The sequence below is a fragment of the Plecotus auritus genome, assembly GCF_963455305.1.
Source record: "Plecotus auritus genome assembly, chromosome: 6".
NCBI classification, from domain to species: Eukaryota; Metazoa; Chordata; class Mammalia; order Chiroptera; family Vespertilionidae; genus Plecotus; species Plecotus auritus.
In genome coordinates this window covers 132,762,327-132,786,967 of record NC_137773.1, presented here as the reverse complement: position 1 = coordinate 132,786,967, position 24,641 = coordinate 132,762,327, and the positions used below count along the sequence as shown (strand labels likewise).

The 24,641-nt window shown below is 39.1% G+C and overlaps 1 protein-coding gene across 5 annotated transcripts in view; it reads left to right on the top strand.

Moving 5' to 3' along the window:
* The first annotated feature begins 3,599 nt into the window (after positions 1-3,599).
* The window catches only part of CCDC66 (coiled-coil domain containing 66), a 71,843-nt gene continuing 50,801 nt past the window's right edge, over positions 3,600-24,641 (top strand). For 3 of the 5 annotated variants that reach the window (XM_080675147.1, XM_080675146.1, XM_080675145.1), the window contains exons 1-8: positions 3,600-3,671; positions 5,548-5,612; positions 6,283-6,308; positions 16,131-16,566; positions 19,109-19,274; positions 19,440-19,543; positions 21,194-21,315; positions 22,247-22,348. In XM_080675147.1, coding sequence (XP_080531273.1) covers positions 3,661-3,671; positions 5,548-5,612; positions 6,283-6,308; positions 16,131-16,566; positions 19,109-19,274; positions 19,440-19,543; positions 21,194-21,315; positions 22,247-22,348 — 1,032 coding nt within the window. In that variant the 5' untranslated portion in view covers positions 3,600-3,660. Of the gene's footprint in view, positions 3,672-4,362; positions 4,416-5,547; positions 5,613-6,282; positions 6,309-16,130; positions 16,567-19,108; positions 19,275-19,439; positions 19,544-21,193; positions 21,316-22,246; positions 22,349-24,641 lie in introns of all 5 variants that reach the window. The other 2 variants (XM_080675149.1, XM_080675148.1) reach the window with 2 other exon arrangements.

The following is a 24,641-nucleotide window of genomic DNA, read 5'->3' as shown; positions in this document are numbered from 1 at the left end:
CAGTGTACTTAGTGGCAGGGTCCCCAGAATCCAGCTCCTCAGCAAATGAGGCTTCCCCCAGTCCCCAGCTCCTGCAGCATGGGCAGCCTCTTGAGTGTCCAGCCCCTAGCACACACAGCCTCCCCAGCACTCAACTCCTGCAGAGCACAGTGGCCGGCAGCACACAGCCACCTGCAGTTCCCCCAGCGACCCGCTCAGGCAGTTTTGTAGTGGAGGGCTCCTGGTGAGACACCTTCCTGAACAGATTCCTCCAGGACCCTGGAGAGGCACAAGCCTCCAGCAAGGTCTGTATCTCAGTCCTGGGGACAAGGAGGCTCTCCCATGGGTACTTTGTCTAAGTGGTTCTTATATCTGTTATTCCTGTAGTTTTTAGAGCTCTCTTTACTTCTTACTACCCAACCTCTCAGTACACCAATCTCCTGTTAGAGTTAACAATTCTCATATTAAACTTTCCCTTGTTCAAATTATGGCATGGCTTCTCTCTCCTGATTGGACTCAGGCTGATGCAAACCCCCAGAAGCAAAATAAAAACATGATTTTTAACTTAAGACTACCTTATCAGACACTTGATAAAAGCAGCAATTTATTCATACAGAGATGAAATACACACAGTATTTAAAGAAGGAAATGATTTACACATTTGGGATTTAGGTGACTAAGCAAAATACCAGTAAACGCATATGAAGAGATTTTTCTTATGCTTTTTTACTGAAATAAATAGTTCAAATAATCATAATTACTTTTGTTTACTTTGTGATGAGCAAGATATATACATTCATCATCTTAGGAAGGTCTTGCACTGCCCTTAAAATGGACTTAATTGAAAGTTAAATTCAGGGGAGTCACAGACAACTAAATAAGTTACAAGCTCTCTTCCCTTCTTAGTAAAAAGTTTTCAAAACCATTTTTTAAAAAGAAATGTTTTAAAGAAAACATTTCTTTTTAAAAAATATGTTTTAATTGATTTTAGTGAGAAAGGGAGAGGGAGAGAGATAGAAACATCAATGATTAGAGAGAGTCATTGATCCACTGCTTCCTGCATGCCCCACACTGGAGATCGAGCCCATAACCCAGGCATGTGCCCTGACCAGGAATTGAACCGTAACCTCATAGTTCATAGGTCCACACTCAACCACTGAGTCACATTGGTCAGGCAGAAAATATTTCTTTGTAAAAACTCTCTCTCTCTCTACACACACACACACACACACACACACACACACACACACACACTATTGGTTCTGTTTCTCTGGAGAACCCTCACTAACACACAGGGATTCAAACAGACACCAACATTCACTGCAGCATCATTATTCACAAGAGCTAAAACATGGAAACAACCCACCTGTCCATAGAAGAATGAATAAACAGATGTGATATATATAAACACAATGGAATATTATTTGGCCATAAAAAGGAGTGAAGTTCTGATATAGGCCACAACACAGATGAACCTTGAACATTATGCTAGAAAGAAGCCAGGTACAAAAGGACAAACATTATATGATCCCACTTATGTGAAATACCTAGAATAGATTAATTCATAAAGAGACAGAATGAGATTAGAGATTTCCAGGGGTTTGGGGGAAAGAAGGATTGGAGAATTGTTTCTTAATGAGTATACAGTTTCAGTCTGAGGTAATGAAAGAGTTTTGGAAACTGATACTGGTGATGGTTGCACAACATTGTGCCACTGAATTGTACACTTGAAAATGGTTTAAATAGAATTTTTTGTTATAAATATTTCTATAGCAAAAAATAAAATATGTAAAGGTTAATCGTTTATTAATAAATATACTATGTTTTTCAGGAGAGAGAGGGAGTTAGAGATAGAGAGAGAAAGGATCCTTAATGCCACATTTAATCCTTGATTGGCTCTGGCTTTCTAAATAAAAAGCTATAAGATACTCTTAGTATAAATGGGAAAGTTAAATAGAGATGGAACATAAATAAGGACAGAACATTTGATGTTATGAAATTGCTAACTTTCTTTGGTGTAATAATAATGCTATGGTTAATAGAAGATCATATTCTTAGGAGCTACATGCTTTAATGTTTACGGGGAGTATTATAATGTCTGTAACTAACTTGCAAATAGTGGTGCAAAAAGAAGTGTGTGTGTGTGTGTGTGTGTATTTAGGGCTATGGGTATGGGTGCCTGCCTGCTCCTGTGGAGAGAGAGAGAGAAAGAGGATGATAAAGGAAATGTGCAAAACATTAACAACTGTCAAATCTAGGCAGAGGATACAGGTGTTCATTGTCCTATTCTGTCATTTTTTTGTTTACTTAAACATTTTCATAATAAGTTAGAAACAAAATAAAAAATTTAAAGTCATACCATCCTACCTCCCAGAAATACTCCTGTTAACATGTTGCTTTAAATCCTTTTAACCTTTTTTTCAAATATAGAAATATAGCTAAGAATTCCTTAAAAGCAAAAACATGGGGTCAAATGTACATTGGTACCTCTTTATTTATTCAGTCAAGTAAGTTAACAAATGTTTACTTAAATATATTCTCTACATCCCAGGTACATAGTAAATATTAAAAATCTCTTTGAGTTTTGACTGAATGTTCCAAGAGAATTCAATGTGCCTAATTTATTATAACTATAGTTTGTAAAAATCACATAAGAGTAGATGAGAAAACTGTGAACTTTTAGTTCCTGCATTGTCATCCAGGGCATCTTCATCATAAAATATAATCCAGCCGAATTTTATAAAGTTGTCATTTTTAAATTTTTGTTGATCATTCATTTAAGAAATATGTACTGTCTATACTGCTCCGCGCCAGGCGCTATGGCGACAGAGGCGACTGACATCAACTGTCTGCCATGAAGCTCACGCTGACACGGATCTTCAATGTATTAGTATCCTGATTGGGGAGTTCAGAGAACGGGCTCCTATTTTACCGGCTAGTGGTCTCCAGGGGTGCTTAAGGTGATATTTGAAGGATGAATAGGAGTTAGACTCATATAACACTAGATTGGGTCATGCATGGGCTCTGGATCAGTGAGTGATGCTTGGACAAGTTCCTTAACCTCTCTGTGCCTCAAGGATAATGTCGTACAGCTTAAACAGTAGACATGAGGCGCTTAGAGCCATGTCTGGCACCTAAAAGCTTAATTTGCTGAGTACTTGCAATTGTTGCTGCTAATTTACAAAGAGCTACAATGTGCTAGGCTTCGTGCTTGAGGTCAGGGTAAGAAACAAGCCATGCCCTGCACCCGCCCTAGTGGTTTCCTCCCTTACCCCTCTCACTTATTGTACACTTAAACAAGCCTCTATTCCGGGTATAAAACTTAGAAAACGTTAATGTCCTAAAAATGTGTATGCTTTTTGTTTCTCCCTGTTTTTGCCACCTACACCTGGGCTGAGGCACTTCTCTAAGGGCTTGACCTCTGGGGCGGGCACAATTCCGAAAGGCAGGGACCTCTCCCATCCACGTGTGCGGACCAGGAGCTCCAGGTGGGGCACTGGAAGCCGGTCCTCGCACAGCTGCGCCCGATGAGCGCACCCACCAGCAAAACCAACCCCGATTGGTCCTCTCTCCGCCTGCCGGCATCTCTGTACCCAATCGGCGTCGAGCTTCTTGATCCGCTCCGGCAACCGACGTACACAAGGGGCTTGGGCGTCCGTGGAGGGAGCGAGAGGTCAGGCCATGAACTTAGGGTAAGCTGGGGTGAGAAAGGGGCCCCACTTGAGAAGGCGTGAGGCTGGGTGGGCCCTGGGACTCCTCAGAGAACCTTCCGGGCCTGCGGCGCCCTGAGGTGAAGTGGGCGGGGCTCTGGGCAGCCTTCACCGTTCGCCACTGCCCTCGCTTTCCACTTCCCAACTGAGTTAAAACCCCCTTTCCCTCCAGAGGGAGGAGAGGCGTGCAGGAGTGGAGTAAACTGGGGAGTGGGGGAGGGTGTGGGCGATGGAAAGGCCAAGCTTGGCGGTTTCCCGTGGAGGAGCCTGGCCCATGCCGGTTCTCTGCACCTGCCTTGGGAGTCTGCGGATCGTGCGGGCGCGCGGAGGACGTGAACGCCCGCCGCGGGGCCCAGGCCCCTCGGAGTCCCGGTGCTTCCCGTGCGCCGCGCAGGACAGGCCCCTCTGAAGGCGCTGAGTAAATAAAAAGGACTGCTGCCTGGTTTTCATCACTGAGAAGTTTAATATTTTAAGAAGGCGAAAAGTCACCTAACGCAGACTACTTCACGTCGTTTAGCACATAGAATTTTTGTTCTAGAATTCAGGGATAAGAAAACAGGGCAGCCTGAAGGAATTTACCGCGCCGTACTGCCAAACAGATGTGCTTTGCGGTTTCATTTAAAGTGTGTGTTTCACCGACGTAAACAACGAACTCTTCGTATCTCTGCTACAGGGAAGCCCTTAAAACCGTCTTTTCCGGTGTTTGATCTTCGTCAGTACGTTGAGGTGACTGGTTTTCCCCTCCCTGAGAAACACCTCCTATTTCGTGTTCTAGTCAGACCTTTCCCAACCTCTCCGTTGACTGGCCCGCCGGAGTTAGTTTTGTCTCTCGGAAGTCACTTTTGTCCCACCTTTTTTCTTTTTTAACCGAAATATTAAATTAACTTTGTGGGCTGCTATTTTTGTTTTTAGAGGAGTTTTTATTAAGACCTTCACAGATGTACAAGTTTATCGGTAGTGACTACTGGTACTTTGTGCTCTTTGATTTGACACGCACAAAAGTATAGTAGCCAGCTCTGACGTCATCCAATTCCGAGCACTTAAGGGTTGCCGGTTGCATTCCCCCCATCAGGGCTCGGGCTCTATCCCCAGAAGGGGGCGTATTGGAGGCCGCCGATATTTTTCTCTCTCACCCTCCATAAAATAAAATAAAAATCTTTAAAAAGTGTATAGCAGCCACAGTTTCTTACAGAGTGCAGGGCAAAAGTAGATTTACAGTTGTTCGTATGGAAAATGATACAATAATTAACAATACAAGAGTAAATTATTTTGAATACTCACAACTGTAAAGCTACATTTGCCCCTCCCTGTAGATTTATTGTGAAAATAACAAATGTGTCAGTAAATGTGAATATATATTAGTTGAAATATTGAAAGTAGAGTGGAACTGTGCGCTCAAACAGTGAGTAACTGGGGTGGCAATGTGATAGCTCATTTTCAAATAATGCACTAGCATGCCATAAAATACGTTAATCGTGAGATCATTATGAAACTAATAAATGGAGTTAGACATGTTTTGCTCCTTTAACTTAAGTGAGGAGTTTTAGCATTATTTTTCCAGTCTAGAGTTATAAGAATTAAATGATAGTATGATAACTGAATTAATTTGTTGCTTACCAGTAACAAAATGAAGTGTCAGGTTAAAGATAATTCTTTTAATTATTGGAAAGTTTCAATAATGTGGATCTCCCTGTAGTTTTTAGTTTTATCTTGGATTTAAAATGTTTTTAATTAAAAGAATAGTTTAATATTTATAAGATTTCTGTATAATTCAAAAGAACAGATTTACTCTCAGGTTCAAGTGAGCATTTCTGGCTATTTAAAATGCTGTTTCTTACAACTTTCTTTTATTTTGCAGAGATGGTTTAAAGCTTGAAACTGAATTATTGGATGGAAAAACCAAGCTAATATTGTCTCCATATGGTATGCTGTGTTACTGGAATCTAAAAATGTTAACTTTTAAAATTCTTATATAAAATTTATACTACTTTAACTGAATTTTTACTTGTAGTAGAGGGATTTTTAAATGGTACTTTGAAAAAAGCAGTTTACCCTAACTTCCTCAAATTTATTTTTAGCCAATTCAGGGTACATCACTGCTTACCACTGTCAGTATTCATGAAATTTAATGTTCCAATATAGTTCATGTGTTATATATCTCTTCATTATATTTGCATATGGCAAATATCCTAATTACCTAATGTATAACCTAAGTGAAAATGTACTTATTTATGTTCTGTGCATGTAAAGAATGTAATGTTTGAGAAAATTAAATCTACAGTAAGACCACAGTTGCTAAAGCCATTTTTCATATTAATTTAAAAACTCAGAGTATATACTTTGTTAGTCTTCTCATTCACATTATTTTTTTTTTCCCTCACCTGTTTATAGTTTTTACCTTGGAAAATAAAAATGAAGTAGAAATGCTTGAACCATACTATAAAACAACACTCGGGATCTAAAGTTAATGCTTTTTGGGGTTAATATTTCTACTGATAGTAATATCTTAAAACAATGCTAATTTAAACAAATTTTTATAACTGCCTTGGTATGTTTTCAGTTGATAGTTCAGTAATTTTTTTTTCTTTTGTAGAACATAAATCAAACATTTCTATAAAGGTAAGCCAAACAAATGACTTTGACCTGACCTATTTTCAAATGTAAAATGTGGTATACTTACAGTGATTTGAAAATAATCTGTGCTAAAATATTATAAGGGGTTAGGAGTGATGGTAAGAAGTTATTGTTCCCTTGTCTTCAGGCTGGTTCTTTCACAGGAATGGAATAATAATGTTTCTGTTGTAAAAGCTTTTTAGAACCCTTTTCTCTAGATCAGTGCTGGAAAGGTTCTAAAACTAGTGCTTCCAATATGGTAGCCAGCCACTAGTGGTAGGTGGTTATTGACTGAGGAAGTGAATTTTAAATTTTATTTAATTTTAAATGTAATAGCTACTGTACTGGACAGTACAGTTCCCAAGATGTTTAAAAATAGATATTCATACTTGAAAACAAAAATTTTTCTTTTCATACTCATTCCATTTTTAAAAAATTTTATTTTTCAATTACAGTTGACATTCAAGAATATTTTATATTAGTTTCAGGTGTATAGCATAGTGATTAGACAATAATAAACTTGAAAAAGCATACTCACCTGGCATAATACACAGGTAATACAACATTGACTATGTTTCCTATACTATACTATACTATACTGTACTTTACATCCTCATACTGATGCCATTTTTCCACACCAAAAGGGTATATTTGACTCACAAATTCTTATATGCATTTAGCTTTCTCCTTTAAGAGATCAAATTGGAGCTTAATGATAATTTTTCTTTTATTTTTTTTTTAAAATCAGGAACCCATAGTGCCTTTTTCTTTCTTTTTTCTTTTGTTAATCCTCATCAAGGATATTTTTCCATTGATTTTTAGAGAGAGTGGAAGGGAGAGGGAGAGACAGAGAGAGAAACATCTATGTGAGAGAGACACATTGATTGGTTACCTCCTACACGCACCCCGACCAGGGCCAGGGAACCTGAAACAAGGTACGTGCCCTTGAAAGGAATCAGAATTGAAACTGGGACCCTTCAGTCGGTGGGCTGACGCTCTAGACTGGATAGGGCCATAGTGCCTTTTTCTACAGAATTACATTACCACTATTAAAAAAATGTTTGATATCATTACTTTGCTTGTACTCTTTTTTTTTTTTTTTCATTTTTAGATTGACATCAGCAGAAATTTCTACTCTGCTCTTCCTTAACTTATAGTATTCCCTTTTTTCCTTTTTCTCTGCAGCATCTTAAAGTTTTTCTTGCATGTTTATGAATGGAGCCCATTGTGGATGATATGGCACTTTTCAACTCTGAGCCCTTGATGTCTTTGCTGTTTCTTCCAGGTTTAATCAAGGGGGAGAGGTTGTTTTAGTACCCACCATATTGATAAATGGATGGTGATGATTAGAATAATTCCACAAGCTACCAATAAAAATTATTTCTCTCTGTATATGGTATATACTTATATACGTTATGTGTTCCTTAATGTTTGACTACAGATTGTGTATTTTTTCCTGGCCCTGCCCTGTTAAAATATTGCACCTATTTTTATTTGAGCCACATTAACCAGTACAGTCCCCCTTTAAGCTCCTAGATTAAAAGCAACTTGTATTAGATTATTTCTACCTCCCCTAGCCTCTATTCTCTCTCATATGTTCCCTCTTTCATTGTTTTCCTTGATGGACTTGCTAGCTACACCACTTTTGTGAAGACATTTAATTGTCTTTTTAACTAATTTAGAACATCTGGAGATATCTTTCATGCCTATAAATAAACAAAGTTACTAGTCATAGACTTTTGGTAGAATCATTACAAAATTTTATCTGTGGTCTAGGGATATTTTACTCTATAGTTTCTAGAGTAACTAATAAGTCTCAGATGATGTTGATTTTAAATTATATATCTTAAAGCAAATTGTTTGGATTTATCCCTGTTGCTTTTGGAACTCCAAAATACTGATAAATGGTAACCATGAGGTGTTGGTTATGTTAATTAGCTTGAGTATTAGGTGATTATTTCACAGTGTAGACATGTAACAAATTATCATTGTATACCTTAAATATACACAATTTTTAACTTGTCAATTGTACCTCAGTAAAACTGGAAAAAAATACTGATGCAATCTAAGTTTTCTTTCTATATTGATTTTATTTCAGGGAGCTTTTCTTCCCTTATTTATAGAGCTTGCTGAGATCCTCATTTCTTTCTTTACATAAGATAAAAATCCCAAACACTAGTATTTGTTTTCCTTTTTTAATCAGTTTTTTAACTTCTTAAACTTCACACTTTGGCAGCTGTATGTTGAATTTTTTTTTAGTAATTCATAAATTCTCTCTTCATAGTGCTTTTCTTTTTTCCCACTGGGGTAAGTTCCTACAATACCTATCAATAATTGTTTTGCCCATTCCTCACAGGTTGAAATACTACCATCTTCATGGTGTGCTCTTTAAACACAACTGAACTCTCTCATCATCAAGTTTAACACGTGTGGTCAGAGAACTTCCTTAATTCTATCAAAATCTCTTCTGCATTTTGAATCTTTGTTAATGAATACGAAGTAAAGATAGTTACCAGCCTTATTTCATAGGTTTATAGGAAGATAAATGAAAAAATGATAATGATTTAATGTCATGAATAATTTATGAATTCTAAACTCTTAAAGTTATCTCATAAATTATTTGAAATATAAAACATTAAAAATTTTTGTACAGGTTTTTCTACATGTGAAAATTAAAGTAGTGACACTAGAGGATATATACAATATTAGTGCTAGGAAGTACATTTTATTTTTTAAATATATTTTATTGATTTTTTACAGAGAGGAAGGGAGAGGGACAGAGAGTTAGAAACACTGATGAGAGAGAAACATTAACCAGCTGCCTCTTGCACACCCCCTACTGGGGATGTGTCCGCAACCAAGGTATATGCCCTTGACTGGAATCAAACCTGGGACCCTTCAGTCTGCAGGCTGACGCTCTATCCACTGAACCAAACCGGTTAGGCTAGGAAGTACATTTTACATACTAGTATATATTTTTAATCCTCACCGGAGTGAGGATATTTTTTCCGTTGATTTTAGAGAGGGTGAGAGAGAAACATCAATGTGACAGAGACACAGTGATTGGTTGCCTCCCACATGTGCCAATGAGGGAGGGGATCAGTCCTGCCACCAGGTAGTGCCCTTGACTGAAGCTCCAACCACTGAGAATGCCAGCCAGGGCTACACATTTTCTATTTTAAAATGTTACTTTTCTCAGATTCTGGCCTTGGGATCCTGGCCTCAGAAATTGTGAAATCAGCCAGTATTAAACCACTGCATTGGATACTGTCTTTATATTTTGAAAAATATTGGTAGAATTAAACTAGGTAAAAGAGCAACATGCTACATAAAAATGTTTATGACAAAGACCCTCCTTTTTGAGCTATTAAAGTCATCTTATTCCATAACCACTGGGGAAATGATCTGGGCTACATTTTTTTCTTATTAGATAACTTGAATATAATTGAATATTTATTTGGTAGTTTACAATTTTTTGTTGCCTCTTTTCATTGTTCTTTGGCATTAAGCTACAAAAAGTATTCAGAGTTGAGCTGAATGTATAGTGTCCTTGTGCCAAGTTTTTTCTTACCGGTTTGTTAAATATTTTTTAAGATCTTTTCTGTATATTATTTCTTTGTTTTTGCATTTGTTTGTTTCTTATTTTTCTTTTTGTGTGTATATTATTTCTGATGTAATTGGAATGTGGTAAAGTAATTCTAGTTAAATTAGAGCTCCAATTAGTAGGTTTCTGTTTAACAAGGATTTACTACACTGTAAAAGTCCAATATATGTGTAGAGCTGTATTCTTGGCTTTATTCTGTGACTGAGAGAGAGAGGAGTAAAACCTAGTCCTTGTTTCCTGGAAGTGGGAGTATCAATCAGGTAAATAACTATGTAATACAAGAATAAAATGGGTGTCATATTAGGGTTATAAGTAGAAGAAAACAGCCCTCGCTGGTTTGGCTCAGTGGATAGAGTGTCAGCCTGCGTTTGATTCTGGTCAAGGGCACATGCCTGAGTTGTGGGCTCCATCCCCAGTAGGGGATGTGCAGGAGGCAACCGATCAATGATTCTCATCATTGATGTTTCTCTCCCTCTCCGTTCCTCTCTGAAATCAGTAATATATATATTGAAAACATTGGAAAGAGCAACTCTTTGTGGTTTGAAAAGACCAGGGAATGCTCATTAATAAAGTGACATTTTAATTAGAACTTAAAAGATGAGAGAGATATTTATAGTCAAAGAAATAAGGAAGTGTATTCTGAGCTCACGAAATGGTGGGCAAAATACCGAGCTACAAAGCATAATTTGCATTTGGGGAATAGTGTGTACCTTGGGAATTGTAGAACATAAAGCTTGGCAGGGTTACAATCATGAAGAGTTTAAATGAATACTCAGTTTGAATTTATTTGATCTTCATGTCGGGAACATTAAAAAATTTTTGAAAAGTGGGCTAAATATAATTTGTGTTTTAGGGCTTCAGGCAACTCTGTGAAGGATAGTTTTATAACCGATCTGTTAAAGAAGGGGACAGAAGTGAAAGATTTTCAAGATATGTTAAGGCAGTGGTCGACAAACTCATTAGTCAACATAGCCAAATATCAACAGTACAACGATTGAAATTTCTTTTGAGAGCCAAATTTTTTAAACTTAAACCTCTTCTAACGCCACTTCTTCAAAATAGACTCGCCCAGGCCGTGGTATTTTGTGGAAGAGCCACAGTCAAGGGGCCAAAGAGCCGCATGTGGCTCGCAAGCCGCAGTTTGCCGACCACTGTGTTAAGGGAATGCACTGCACTTAGCAGTTCAAGTGAGACACTAGAGAAATGAAATGCTCAACTGCTAATGCCTCAAAAAAAAAAAAAAAAAAAAGGCTAGTATAAGTCAAAGAAGGGTGAGATTAGTAGGAGCTGTAGTAGCTGGAAACTAACTGAGGTGTTAGGGTTCAGTTGTATGTGCAGTCTGCTGATAATTTGCTTAATCCACAAAGTGGTTTTCAAAAACCAGAATGAGTTGCCAATGTCTAAAAAATTGGAAAATTTAAAATAAAACATGGCATTCTTGGTTCCCTTGAAATATTGGATGATCTAGTAGATTTTTTTTTTAGTAGTGTAGTTGTTGTTTTTTTTTGTTTTTGTTTTTGGTAGTGTAGTTTGGTTCTCCTTTAGGCGGAAAAGTACTGTTCAGTTTATCCTAGCTCCCACCCAGTCTACAATACAGTAGGTATTTGAGTTTTCTACCTCTCTTTTACAGAATTTGTTATATTAAAATAGCCACAGGGATGGGAGAATACAAAGGCATTTTAGATTGTGGTATTGGTATCAAAAGCCTAAAGCCAGGAATAAACAGGTGTAGGTGAGGTGAATAGGATAATAAAGGAATCTTGTGGCTGATTTTACAGGGATATTTTGAAAAGTAGGACAAAATGGGATTGGTGAATTGGTCAAAGTTTGGTTGTGTATTATGTAATTTATTGAAAGACAGGGAAAATTGGGATATGATAATCTAGATGAAAGCCATGTGGCATCTACTTCATTCCTTGATAGCAAGAATATTGTCTTATTCAACTTTACACGTCCAATTCTTTTTCCCATAGTGGTGAGCATGTAGAAAACACTTAATGATTAAATGACTGTTGAATTATTTTAGGTTAGTTGGGTTTGCAGAAATGTATAGTGGATTAAATGGGATAAATTTGAGATAGGCTGCCTATGAAGTAGTAATGAAATGAAAACCTGGTTTTAGGCTTATTGTTTTGTAAATGGTGAGAATAAGGCTTGAAAGTAAGAACCAATACTTGCTGGTTAGCTAAGAAAGACTATAAAAGGAGGATAAAGCCGAAACCGGTTTGGCTCAGTGGATAGAGCGTCGGCCTGTGGACTGAAGGGTCCCAGGTTCGATTCCGGTCAAGGGCATGTACCTTGGTTGCGGGCACATCCCCAGTGGGAGGTGTGCAGGAGGCAGCTGATCGATGTTTCTCTCTCATCGATGTTTCTAGCTCTCTATTCCTCTCCCTTCCTCTCTATAAAATATCAGTAAAATATATTAAAAAAAAAAAAAGGAGGATAAAGAGTCAAAGATAACTCCATGGTTTCTGGTCTGAGAGCTAAGAAGTAAAGAGCCACAGAAATGGGATATTTTGGAAAGGGGAGCTAATTTGGAGGAGAGATGAGGGATAAAGAATTCATTTTCTAAAATGGCATAGTTAAGGATAGTCATTGAACAAAAATTTATTGAACACCTACTTGGAAAAGAGCTAGGGAGGTGGGAGTGAAAATAGAGCAGGAAACCTGCAGTTTTAAATAGAGTGGTCAGAGAGGACCTCACTAAGCTGGTGATATTGGAAAACATACTTGAAGGAAGTGAGTGAATGAGGCATATAGAATCTGAAGGAAGAATATTCCAGGTAGAGGAACTGACTAGTGCTAAGGACTAAGACTGGAGGTTCTTGTTGAATTTAAAGAACAAGATGCCCTGGTGGCTAGAGGCTAAGAGAAAATGAGATTAGATATGAGATAATGGAGGCAAATGGGAGTGTACCCGATCATTATGTCTTCTTTGGTCAGAGTGAGAAGTTCAGCTTTTCTTCCAAGTGAGATGGGAAGCCATTGGAAGATTTTGAAGAAAGTGGCATGCTCTGACTTAACATCTATATCATAAAAGGCCCATGGTTGTCATGCCATCACGCTATCATGGCAGGTGGGGCAGGCGTGAGCTACTAGAGGTGGAGAGCTATGAGCGGCGGAGAGCTACTAGAGCAATGGGCTGGGCGGCCAACTGAGGCAAGCAGAAGTGAATTGTGTGCACTGGGGCTCTAGTATTAAGATAATCACAGTGGCTGCTGTGTTGAGAATAGACTGTGGAGCAAGGGTAGAAGCAGGAAAACCAGTTAGAAGTTTTTTTCAGTAATTTAGATGAGGGTAGTGGCTTAGAATAGAGAGGTGGCAAGAGATGTTTAAGAGTAGTGTCAGATTCAGGATATATTTTGGAGATGGAGCAAAACAAGGGGTTTGATGACAAGTTAAATGAAGCCTATCAGAGAAGATTCAAGGATAATTGCAAAATTTTTGGCATTAGTAACTGAGATAGGAACGACTGAGGGGAGGAAGTTATTAGGGGCAAGAGGGAGATCAGGAATTTAGTTTGGGACATGCTGAGTTTGAAGTGTCTATTAGAAACCCAAGAAGAGATCTTGGGACTGAGCCCTAGGTATTCCAGCTTTAAGAGATCTGAGAGAAAAGGAGGAGCCACTAAAGACTGAGAAGGAGTAGCAAGAAGAACCAGGATTTTGGAGTCCTATAAGTGAAATAGAGAAAGGGTCTCAAAATGGAAGGAATAATCAACTCTATCGGACACTGCCAGTAGGTCAAGTAAGATGAGAGTTTGAGAATTGGTAATTGAATTTAGCTATGTGCAAATTATTAGTGACCTTGATGAACAGTTTGGGTCAGGTTGTTGGGTGAAAGCTTGGTTGGAATGGGATTATAGAAGAAGAGAGGAGAAAGTGGGATCAAGAATTTTTTAAGATGGCAAAAAAGATGTGAACAGTGGAAAAGAAATGGTGATGATTCAAAGAAAAGCAAAGTATTGCTAGAGAGAGATTCTTGAGAAAGAGGGTTATGGGATGTGTCAGTAACAGGAGGGCAGGCAGCTTGAGTACAGATGCTGGTATAGATTTGATGGTAGAAACAACGTTTTTTTTCTAAATGCTTCCTTGTGAGATTTTCAGTGAAATATTAATCAAGGTCTTCAGCTGAGAATGAGTATGAAAGAAAGTATTAGGGGCTAGGAGAAAGTTGAGAATGTTGCTAAATGAATGAGATGAGACTAAATGAACTTGGGAAATGTGTGCCTGCCAGGTAGTATGAAGAGCCCATTGGTTGTTCTTGGGTATGTATTTAAGATGAAACCAGATGTTGTGACTGTGTGTTTTTCTCCTTGGATGCAGGCACAGAATAGGTGAAAAGTTAGATTTTACCAGGTTTGGGATTTGCCAAGTGTATGTGATATAGAGCAGAGGAGTTGAGAATGGAAAACAGTGATGGTTTTGGTTGATCATGGAATTTAAGATTGGTAAGGAGGGATGCAAGGACAAGAGGAAGGTGGTAGGATCAACATTATAGATCCCAGCAGAGTTAGAGAATTGTTGGGATATGTTAAGAAAGTTAAGCTGGAGAAAATAGGAGGTGGTGGTCATGTTCAGTGCTTGAGATAGATTATGGAGGGATTGCAATTATGAGTAGTTTCAAGGTCAGTATAAGATATCACTATGGGAATGAGTAACTGAGGTAGCATGAAGGACAAGAGTATAGGAGCAGAGTTCAAGGAAATGAGAGACCAAGATATTGGAAGAATGATCTATGGATATGAAAGCACTGATAATTAAGGCAGAGTTATGTTAGAGGGATGATGACTCATGGGTTAAATTATTCAAGGAATAAGGGCTATTAGCCTATCTACACTAATAAAAGAGAAACATGCAAATTAACCATCACTCTGCTAAACCAAGCCATGCCCACCAGCCAATCAGGAGGGAGTATGCAAATTAACCCAACCAAGATGGCGACCAGCCATGGAGCTGGAGCAAGCAGGAGGCTTGGGTTGCCCCGGCAATGGAGAAAGCCAAGCTTCCCGCCAGCCCTGGCCTCCGCTCAAGGCTACAAAGTTTCAATTATAGAGGATAGATAAATCCCAACAAAAATGGCAGCAGCCACGGAGCTGGAGAGAGCAGGAGGCTTTGGTTGCCCCCGGCAATGGAGGGAGCCAAGCTTCCTGGCTGGCCCTGGCCTCCGCTCAAGGCTACAAAGTTTCAATTATAGAAGATAAGTAAATCCCAACAAAAACAGCAGCAGCCGCAGAGCTGGAGAGAGCAGGAGGGTTGGGTTGCCCCCAGTGATGGAGGAAGCCATGCTTCCTGGCCGACCCTGGCCTCCACTCAGGGCTACAAAGTTTCAATTATAGAAGATAAATAAATCCTAGATACTTGCTTCCAGCCGGCCCTGGCTTCCGCTCAAGGAGGCGCTGAAAAAAGAAGAAAAAAAACGGAGGGGCTGGGACCTTGGGTTGCTGGGGAATGATCAGGCGAGGATGGGACGGCAGGGGCCATTGGGGGTAAACAGACCAGCAGGGGGGCCACTTGGGGGTGAGCAGGCCATCAGTGGGGTCAGTTGGAGGTGATCAGGACAGCCGGGGGGGACAGTTTGGAGTGAGCAGGCCAGCAGGGGTGCAGTTGGGGGTGAGCAGGCCAGTCGGGAGGGCAGGTGGGGGTGAGCAGGCTGGCGGGGGGGCATTTGGGGGCGAGCAGGCCAGCAGGCAGAGTGGTTAGGGGCAATCAGGCAGGCAGGTGAGTGGCTCGAGCCAGCAGTCCCGGATTGTGAGAGGGATGTCCGACTGCCGCTTTAGGCCCGATCCCTATAAACCGGCAGTAGGACATCCTTTGAGGGGTCCCATATTGGAGAGGGTGCAGGCTGGGTTGAGGACCCCCCCCCCCCCCCCCGCGCATGAATTTTGTGCACCGGGCCTCTAGTGGGTCTATAATTGCTTATAAAGAAGAGAGGTATTGTGGATGATATAATCATGACATGAGATGCAGTGCTGAAGTAGAATGGAGATGTCCTATAACAACTAGAATAAAAATTCTTCATATACTTTATTATTCTGAATAAAATATTTCCAGTCATTGGTAAAGCTTTCAAGTGAAGATTTGCAAAGGTTAAAAGTTAGTTTCTTTTGGATATATATTAGCTAAATGGGAAAAAGTTTAAAGGCCTGATTTATCATATATATCAAGATAATTATTGATTTTTCATGGGCTGTTATAAAGAATAAATTTTTGATATCTTAACAGATGGGAAATAAGACCAAGATTGGAAAATGTACTTTAAGAACAAAACAAACCGGATGCATTCTAAAATCAACACAAAATACTTGTATCAGTAGTGAAAAACTTTTGGAAAAGAAGAGAATTGGTTCAGAAACGTCACTGGCAAAAGGTGAAAAAAATAGTATGGCTAAGGATTTATGCAAGCAGTATACTGATAAAGACTGTCTTCATATCCGGAAGGAGAGTTCACCTACAACCCCTAAAATACAGAAGACTAGAAACACCTTAAATACACCTGTAATAGCTAAACAGAAGCCTTGCAAAAATCACATCACAGGTGAAAATATGAAGAGTAGTTTGGTGTGTCTAACACAAGACCAGCTACAACAGATTTTGATGAATGTAAACCACGGAAATAGATCCATGTTCCTGACTGAGAATGGAAAGGAGGAGGAAACAAGTAAGACTTTCTGAAGTTTTAATACATTTTATTGACATAAAATGTTTTAGAATTTCAGGTTCATTGAATTTTTCATAACTGTGCCTCTTAAATTCTATTTTAATGTAACAATTGTTCAAAATGATTGGTCTCTTAAGGTAAATAAATGTACAGGATTACTTTTATAATATGTTATATTTTATGGTTAATGCCCAGAATAATATTCTCATGAGCCATAGCCTTAAGAAACCCAGTTTTCTGTGAACTCTAGAAAAGATGTTAATACAGAACACTATTGTACTTATATTAGAATGTAGAAAACATTACTTACATTAAAAAGAATTATATAAAATGTTCACCAAACCATATAGTACTTCTAGTGAAAATTGAGGGACCCTCTACTATGAAGATTTGATTTGCTTGCTGAAAATGTTGATTTTCCTGGCCCCTACATTTTGCTTTTCCTAACTCGCAATCCATGCTAAGGATTGGCAGCACTATCTTTTTAAAACACAAACTTGAAAGGAGTAGTAGAATATTACATGCCTTCTGTTTCACTAATCATAATTGTAAGAAGCCTTCTTGTTTCAGCTTTGAGCTGAGGAATTGTGAATATGAGTAGAAATATCATTAACATTTTGTGAGGCAATCCTATCTAATAAAAGAGTAATATGCAAATTGACCGTACCTCCACAAGCCACGCCCACCAGCCAATCAAGAGCGAGTATGCAAATTAACCCAACCAAGATGGCTGCAGCCACGGAGAGGGCAGGAGGCTTGGGTTTCCCCAGCAATGGAGGAAGTCAAGCTTTCCACACACCCTGGCCTGCCTTGGCCTCCGCTTAAGGTTACAAAGTTTCAATTATAGAAGATAAATAAATCCCAAGAAAAATGGCTGCAGCCACGGAGCAAGCAGGAGGCTTGGCTCTGCTCAAGGCTATAAAGTTTCAATTATAGAAGATAAATAAATCCCAGATACCAGGGCCTCCGCTTGGGTCACGGGGGGGCATGGCCGGCCTGCAAACCACCACAGGCCTCTAGCCCAGGCCGCCCCACGCCCCAAGGGAACCCCCACCCTGATCCAAGACACCCTTCAGGGCAAACCAGCTGGCCCCCACCCATGCACCAGGCCTCTATCCTATCTAATAAAAGATTAATATGTAAATTGACCATCACTCCAACACACAAGATGGCTGCCCCCATGTGGACACAAGATGGCAGCCACAAGATGGCCAGCAGGGAAGGGCAGTTGCGAGGGACCAGGCCTGCAAGGGAGGGCAGTTGGGGGTGATCAGGCCTGCAGGCGAGGGCAGTTAGGGGTGACCAGGCCGGCAGAGGAGGGCAGTTGGGGGTGACTGGGCCTGCAGGGAAGGGCAGTTGGGGGGGACCCAGGCCTGCAGGGGAGAGTAGTTGGGGGGGACCAGGCCTTCAGGGGAGGGCAGTTAGGGGTGACCAGGATGGCAGAGGAGAGCGGTTAGGGGCAAATAGGCTGGTAGGGGAGCAGTTAGGCATCAATCAGGCTGGCAGGGGAGTGGTTAGGGGGTGATCAGGCTGGCAGGCAGAAGTGGTTAGGGGCAATCAGGAAGGCAGGCAGGCGAGCATTTGGGAGCCAGCAGTCCTGGATTGTGAGAGGGCTGTCCGACTGCCTGTTTAGGCCCGATCCTACCTGGCAGTTGGACATCCCTTGAGAGGTCCCAGATTGGGGAGGGTGCAGGCTGGGCTGAGGGACACACACCCCTTGCACGAATTTCGTGCACTGGGCCTCTAGTAGTGAAATAAAAATTAACAGTCACCAGGAAGAGTTCCCACAATTGATTTGGAGAACAGGTAGCTCCTATATATTCCCAAGGTGCTGAGATGGATTCATCTACCTTCTCTTGGTCTAGATTATCCTTTGTAAAATGAGAGCTAGATTTTGTCTTGTAAGTCTAGAATTCTAGTTCAGAGAACAAAAAAAATAAAAACTTAGCAAAGATAATGAGAGAAAATATCAATAAAGTTAAAAGCAGAATTTTCCTAGTCATATAATGACCTACATATTAGATATGCTTTTTCTTCACTAGGAGAACTAGCATGTTAAGGAGCAATGTAGAATAATTTTTGAGCCAAGCATATGAGTCCAAAATATTTGGAATAGATATAGCTGGGGCATAAAGCCAGTAGTCCATGGTAAAGTTTTTCACTGATTTCTCAGCTAAATTAGGAAAAGGTAGTGAGTTTTTCATAGAGCTATTTGCTTTTATTCTCTATAAAGTTGTCAATTGTGTTTTTGTTTATATTTATAGTATATGTTGGCAGGAGTAAATGGAGATTTATTTTTGTTGTTGTTGCTTGTTGTTTGATATAGGAATTTGTATGGCTCTGGCCATACATTTGGGTCATTGAACCTCTGAGGCTCAGTTTCCTTTTTTGACAAAAAGGGAGTCATAATACCCACTGCAAAGATTGCTGTGAGAAATAATTAGGTAATGTGTAAGGCAATGTTTTTTAAACATGCTAAAGTAAGGTATTGTAATAGATGCAATTTTAGTGTTAATTTTAAAGCATGCATTTTACTTTCTAGGTCAGTACAGTCTACATTTAAACAGTATTCCTAATCCACAAAAGGATGAGAACATTATGGGACTACTCCAAAAAACTGAGGTTGTGTCATGTGTCCAGGATGAAAATAAATCTGTTTTAAATAAAAGTCAGGAGACATCTAAGCAGTCTGAGCAGAAAATTGCCATGTATGTAAATCATATCTTGTGAATATGATTTTTTCTTGACTTTCTTGTGAAATATTAACTCTGAAGACTTTAGAGCTAGTTAAAAGTTTATTACTGAATACTATGGAGTATGTTGTATCGAAATGTATAATAAGGTTTCAGTTATTTTTTTGTGTTTTGTCTCAGAGAGAATGTATGGAAACCAGCAGACATATTTAGTACTTTGGGGGAAAGAGAACGTGATAGAAATTTGTTGGAAGCAAAAAAAGCCCAGTGGAGGAAAGAGCTTGGTAATTATTAACACCTATTACTGTAGTTTGGTTGACTTGCAGAATATATATTAAGGATGAAATAGATACTTCAGTATATTATCAAAAGTCTTGTTTTGTAACATTTGCCATTTAGAGGAGTTCTCTATAAATGTATAAAAAGATTGTGGTTTCACATTTGCTTAGGTTGTACCTTTTTGTTTTGGTGTGTACCAAAAGCCAGAGGTGAGCATTGATGTCATCAATATCATTCCAGAGCTCCTGGATCTCAAAGATTCCTAAACTTTTCTCATTTCTTGAATATCCATTATCATATTTCTCCATTACAGAAATCCTATGTGTTTAAAGATGGTTTTATTTAAAAATAATTGAGTTCATTTTTTAAAATAATTAAAATATTCTAATGAAAAATTATCAATATGATATCAATTAGTGTATTCCACACAAAAACAAGCTTATTGCTTTTTGTCAGCCTGTAGAAACTGTATAACAGAAATATTTATAATTTTTGTTAGGGTCTTAAAATATTGATAACAACTAAGAAACTCCCATTACTTCTTGGACTAGACTTGGAGTCCATAGTTTGGAAAATATATGAAGTAACAGTTATACTTTTTAGAAATAGCTGTACTAAGAGCATGAAGATGGGCTTCACCCTCCTGTAAGGCAGTTGTGCTGATACAGGATAGATGATGTAGAAAAAGAGATAAGCAGAAGAATTAGGGAATGAATTGATATTGGAAGTGATGGTAACAGAAAAATGAAGAAATTAAATATATGGTAGCAGTGTCAGGAGATTTGGAGATCTGATCTGTGTTTATAGCATAATTTCAGCTTTAAATATTTTTAAATAAAATTCAGCTTATCAAAATACAATACAAAACTTCTGAAGTAAGATATGGAACTACTTGGAAATTACTGAAGTGTTTTATGCTTTAATTATTATCTTTAAAAATACAATTTTCTTTTACTTGATACTGTTAGAAAAGCACATCTTTCTTTGTTAAGCTGTGCTTTCATTAGTTTTCTTGGAATTTAAATTTATATATCTTTGACGTTTTAAGAACTATTGATTTGGGGCCTTGTTTATTTATATTGTTTTGTTAACACAAGGTTTTATATTTTTTACTGTTTTCACAGTTATGAATAATGCTGACATTTATTAAATATTTATTTTGTGCCAGGCCCTGTACTGAAATGAGCACTATAATTACTCTCTTTTTACAGAAGAACAATCAGGTTTAGAGAAGTGAACAGTAATTTGTTCATAGACATATAGTGGGGAAATAGTTGAACTTGGATTTGACCCCCAGGATTCTCTGAATCCAGAGTTGTTACTTTTGAGTCTCTTACTAATAATTGACTGAACATTTCAGGAAAGTAGAACCTCAGAATAATTAGCATAATATAAACTATGTTGTCTTGAAAAAAATCTCTCTTTATTGATAATTGTAATAGACATTATTACATCCATTTGTGCCATACTTAAATTTGGTTCTGATTAAATGTTTTATTCCATCTCCCTTAAAATTTTTCTCTTGTGAGTTAATCTCCGTACAAAACAAATTTAATCTATATTGGAATCTGCACTCTTTAAGACGGTCATGATTTGTTTACGTGATTTTTTTTTACAGTTATTGTACATTTTTTAAAAAAGGACATTATTTCCAGATGAACAGGTTGCTTTAAAGAAGAAAGAAAAAGAAACTCCTGAAAAATGGAATAATACTTGGGAAAAATCTGAAAGTGATAAAATAGTATGGGAAAAAGTTCAAATTCTTGACCAGTCAAAGGTAAGAGTATCAAAATCAAGCATTTATGGAACATAAGACATCTTAATTGAAATTTTGTAATGCTAAGTCAGGTTCAGATCATAAATTTATTTTTAAAGCATATTATTTGTATTACTTGAAGGTACACTTGGTTTTTGTTTTTGTTTTTTTTTTAAATATATTTTATTGATTCTTTACAGAGAGGGAGGGAGAGGGAGAGGAGAGTTAGAAACATTGATGAGAGAGAAACATCGATCAGCTGCCTCCTGCACACCCCCTACTGGGGATGTGCCCGCAACCAGGGTACATGCCCTTGATCAGAATCGAACCCGGGACCCTTCAGTCCGCAGGCCGACGCTCTATCCACTGAGCCAAACCGGTTTCGGCTTTGTTGTTTTTTTACTTTGTTTTTATTGTTTACACTATTACAAATGTCCCCATTTTCCACTCCTTCCCTCTGGCCATCACCACATTGCTTTCTGTGTCCATGAGCTGTGCATATTTGTTCTTTGGCTAATTTCTTTACCCCTTTTCACCTAGTCCTGCCTCCCCCTGACATATTTATTGAAAATATGTATATATTTCTATTAAATATTTTTAAAAGCATATTTTTTAAAAAAAAATCTTATTTTTCAGATGCTATTTGAGAACACTGTTATTTTTAATTTAATTATGATCTCAATTAGTCTCTGTTTGCATTCTGTAAATTACCTTACTATGTTAGTAGGTATCAGCCTTTAGGCACCATCTTTAGGCTCTTATAAAAGAACTACAATTTTCAGATGTCCACAAAATTCTACCACTGACCGTGCGGTATCCACTATAAGCTTATCAAATCAAACATAAGTACATACCAGGTGTCCCTCAGGGCTTGCTTTGGACAACTGTAAATTTTGCCTTTGTTTGATATGAGAGGAAGAAAATGTGCCTTTGTTTTTCTATTTGTTTTTAGACTTCTGCTAGTGTTTCCAGCATTCTGTCACAGTCTCCCAGTCAGGTAACGGTGGTCCAGGCTGATGGTCACTCACCATCTAGAGCTAGTCAGATTTTAGAGGTAAGTCCTATGTGTCATTACTTTGAATATATATCGTTTTTAGTACTCGATCACGATGTAACCTGTTTTCCTTGAAGTAGTGAATGTAAGTATTATTTTTAATTTCCAGTTAATATTTACTGAGTACATTGTGCTCTTTAGATTTAAAAAATGTTATAAGCTATTTCTTTTTTACACATATAATCCCTTCTTCCTAGGGGACATTTACATTTTAACAAATGTGTTCTGAAAATAATACAGTAACCTAAAGGGATGATTCTGGTGGTAGACATTTTCATTCAGCACTGTAGATTTTTTAAAGGCCTCTCCAGATTAGATTGTTTGCATAGCTGTTTATTCTGCTCCATATAGGGTTGACTTACCTACATCAGTTTTGTAGTTTGTGGATAATTTTACATTAACAAAAGAATGAAACTTGAATTGTATTTTGCCATGTTTCCAAAAGCGCTTTGACTGTTGAAAGGCAGTAAATTAGTTTTGATAGACATTATTTGGGAAAAAAAATCTGTATTTCTGGGTGACAATTTAAGTGTAAAGTTTAGAAATTAATGCATGTAGCCCTAACCGGTTTGGCTCAGTGGATAGAGCATCAGCCTGCGGACTCAAGGGTCCCAGGTTCAATTCCGGTCAAGGGCATGTACCTTGGTTGCGGGCACATACCCAGTAGGGAGTGTGCAGGAGGCAGCTGATCGATGCTTCTCTCTCATCGATGTTTCTGACTCTCTATCCCTCTCCCTTCCTCTGTAAAAAATCAATAAAATATATTTAAAAAAAAGAAATTAATGCATGCAGATACTACTGAAAACTACACTAAAACTACTCAAGAAGTTGGTGATAATTGGCTTATTTACTTTCAAAATTAGGATTGAAGAATCTTTAATGATAAAAATATTAAGTATTTTCCGTTAACAAAATTTAGGTTGCAATGTTCAAATATTATTTGTTTTTGTTGATTTGCATGGTTCTTTAGGTCATTTATTATCTTAGGTGACGTTATTTGCAAATAAAGAAATAACTATTTGTGTGTGTGTGTATATATATATAATATATGTCCTATCTAATAAAGAGGGAATATGCTAATTGACCCTCTCGCCGTTGCAAAGATGGCGGCACCCACAGCCAATAAGGAGGGAATATGTTAATTGACTGCCCTTCCCTCAAAGATGGCGGCACCCACAGCCAATAAGGAGGGAATATGCTAATTGACTGACCCGTCCTCAAAGATGGTGGTGTCCACAGCCAATAAGGAGGGAATATGCTAATTGACTGCCATGCCTTCAAAGATTGTAGCGCTCACAGCCACAAAATGTTGGTGCCCTGTCCCCTCAGCCCCACTGGGGCAGCAGGTGCACAGCAAAGCCAGGCCCATCCCCAGGCAGGCCCAGTATTACTGTGCACCTGCCTCTGGAGTCCCCCGCCCTCAGCCCCCCAGCCACCCAGGGTCGGCCTGAGGCGCAGGCAAGCCTCGGATGGCAGCTGCCCAGCCAATGCCTGAGGCACAAGCAAGCCTCGGATGGCGGCTGCCCAGTCGCCCAGGGCCACCCGAGGGCGACTTTAAATGCAGTTTAAATGCAGTTTAAAGTAACTCAAGTAACCAGGGCTGGGCGAGGCTTGCGCTGCCAGCAGTGGTAGCAGCAGAGGAGTGATGGGGCGTCACCTTTCCCTGATCCCTGGGTCACCTCCTGTCCCTGAGGGCTCCCGGACTGTGAGAGGAGGCAGGCCGGGTTGAGGGACCCCCGCTCCAGTGCATGAATTTTCATGCACCAGGCCTCTAGTGCACTCACTCAGACTCACACATTCACACTCACTCTAGAGGCCTGGTGCACGAAATTCGAGTATGGGTAGGGTCCCTAGGCCTGGCCAGAGGGGTGATTGGGGCCCCTGCTACCACACCCCTTGGCCTGGCGCCACCTGCTCACCTGCTCCACCATCCTGCCACAGTCCTGTTCGCGTCAGGGCTGGCAGCACTCCACTGCTGCCAGCTCTGCGTCACCAATGCCTGCCATGTTCCGCGCCGTCCCCTGGTGGTCAGCACACGTCTAACTCCCGGCCAGTCGAACTCCTTCCAGTGGGGACAATTTGCATATCAGCTTTTTATTATATAGGATAGTTAATGAAAGCATGTGTCCCTTTTTTAATAACCCCAAAACTATAAAGTTATTTATATTTTGGAGTCAGAGTTGGGGGTTGGGAGTGGGAGAAGGACAAGAAAATAAAACATGCTAAATCTATGGCTGAATGACCAAAGGTTAAGGAGTATGATTACCTACTTATTCTTTTAATATTTAAATGC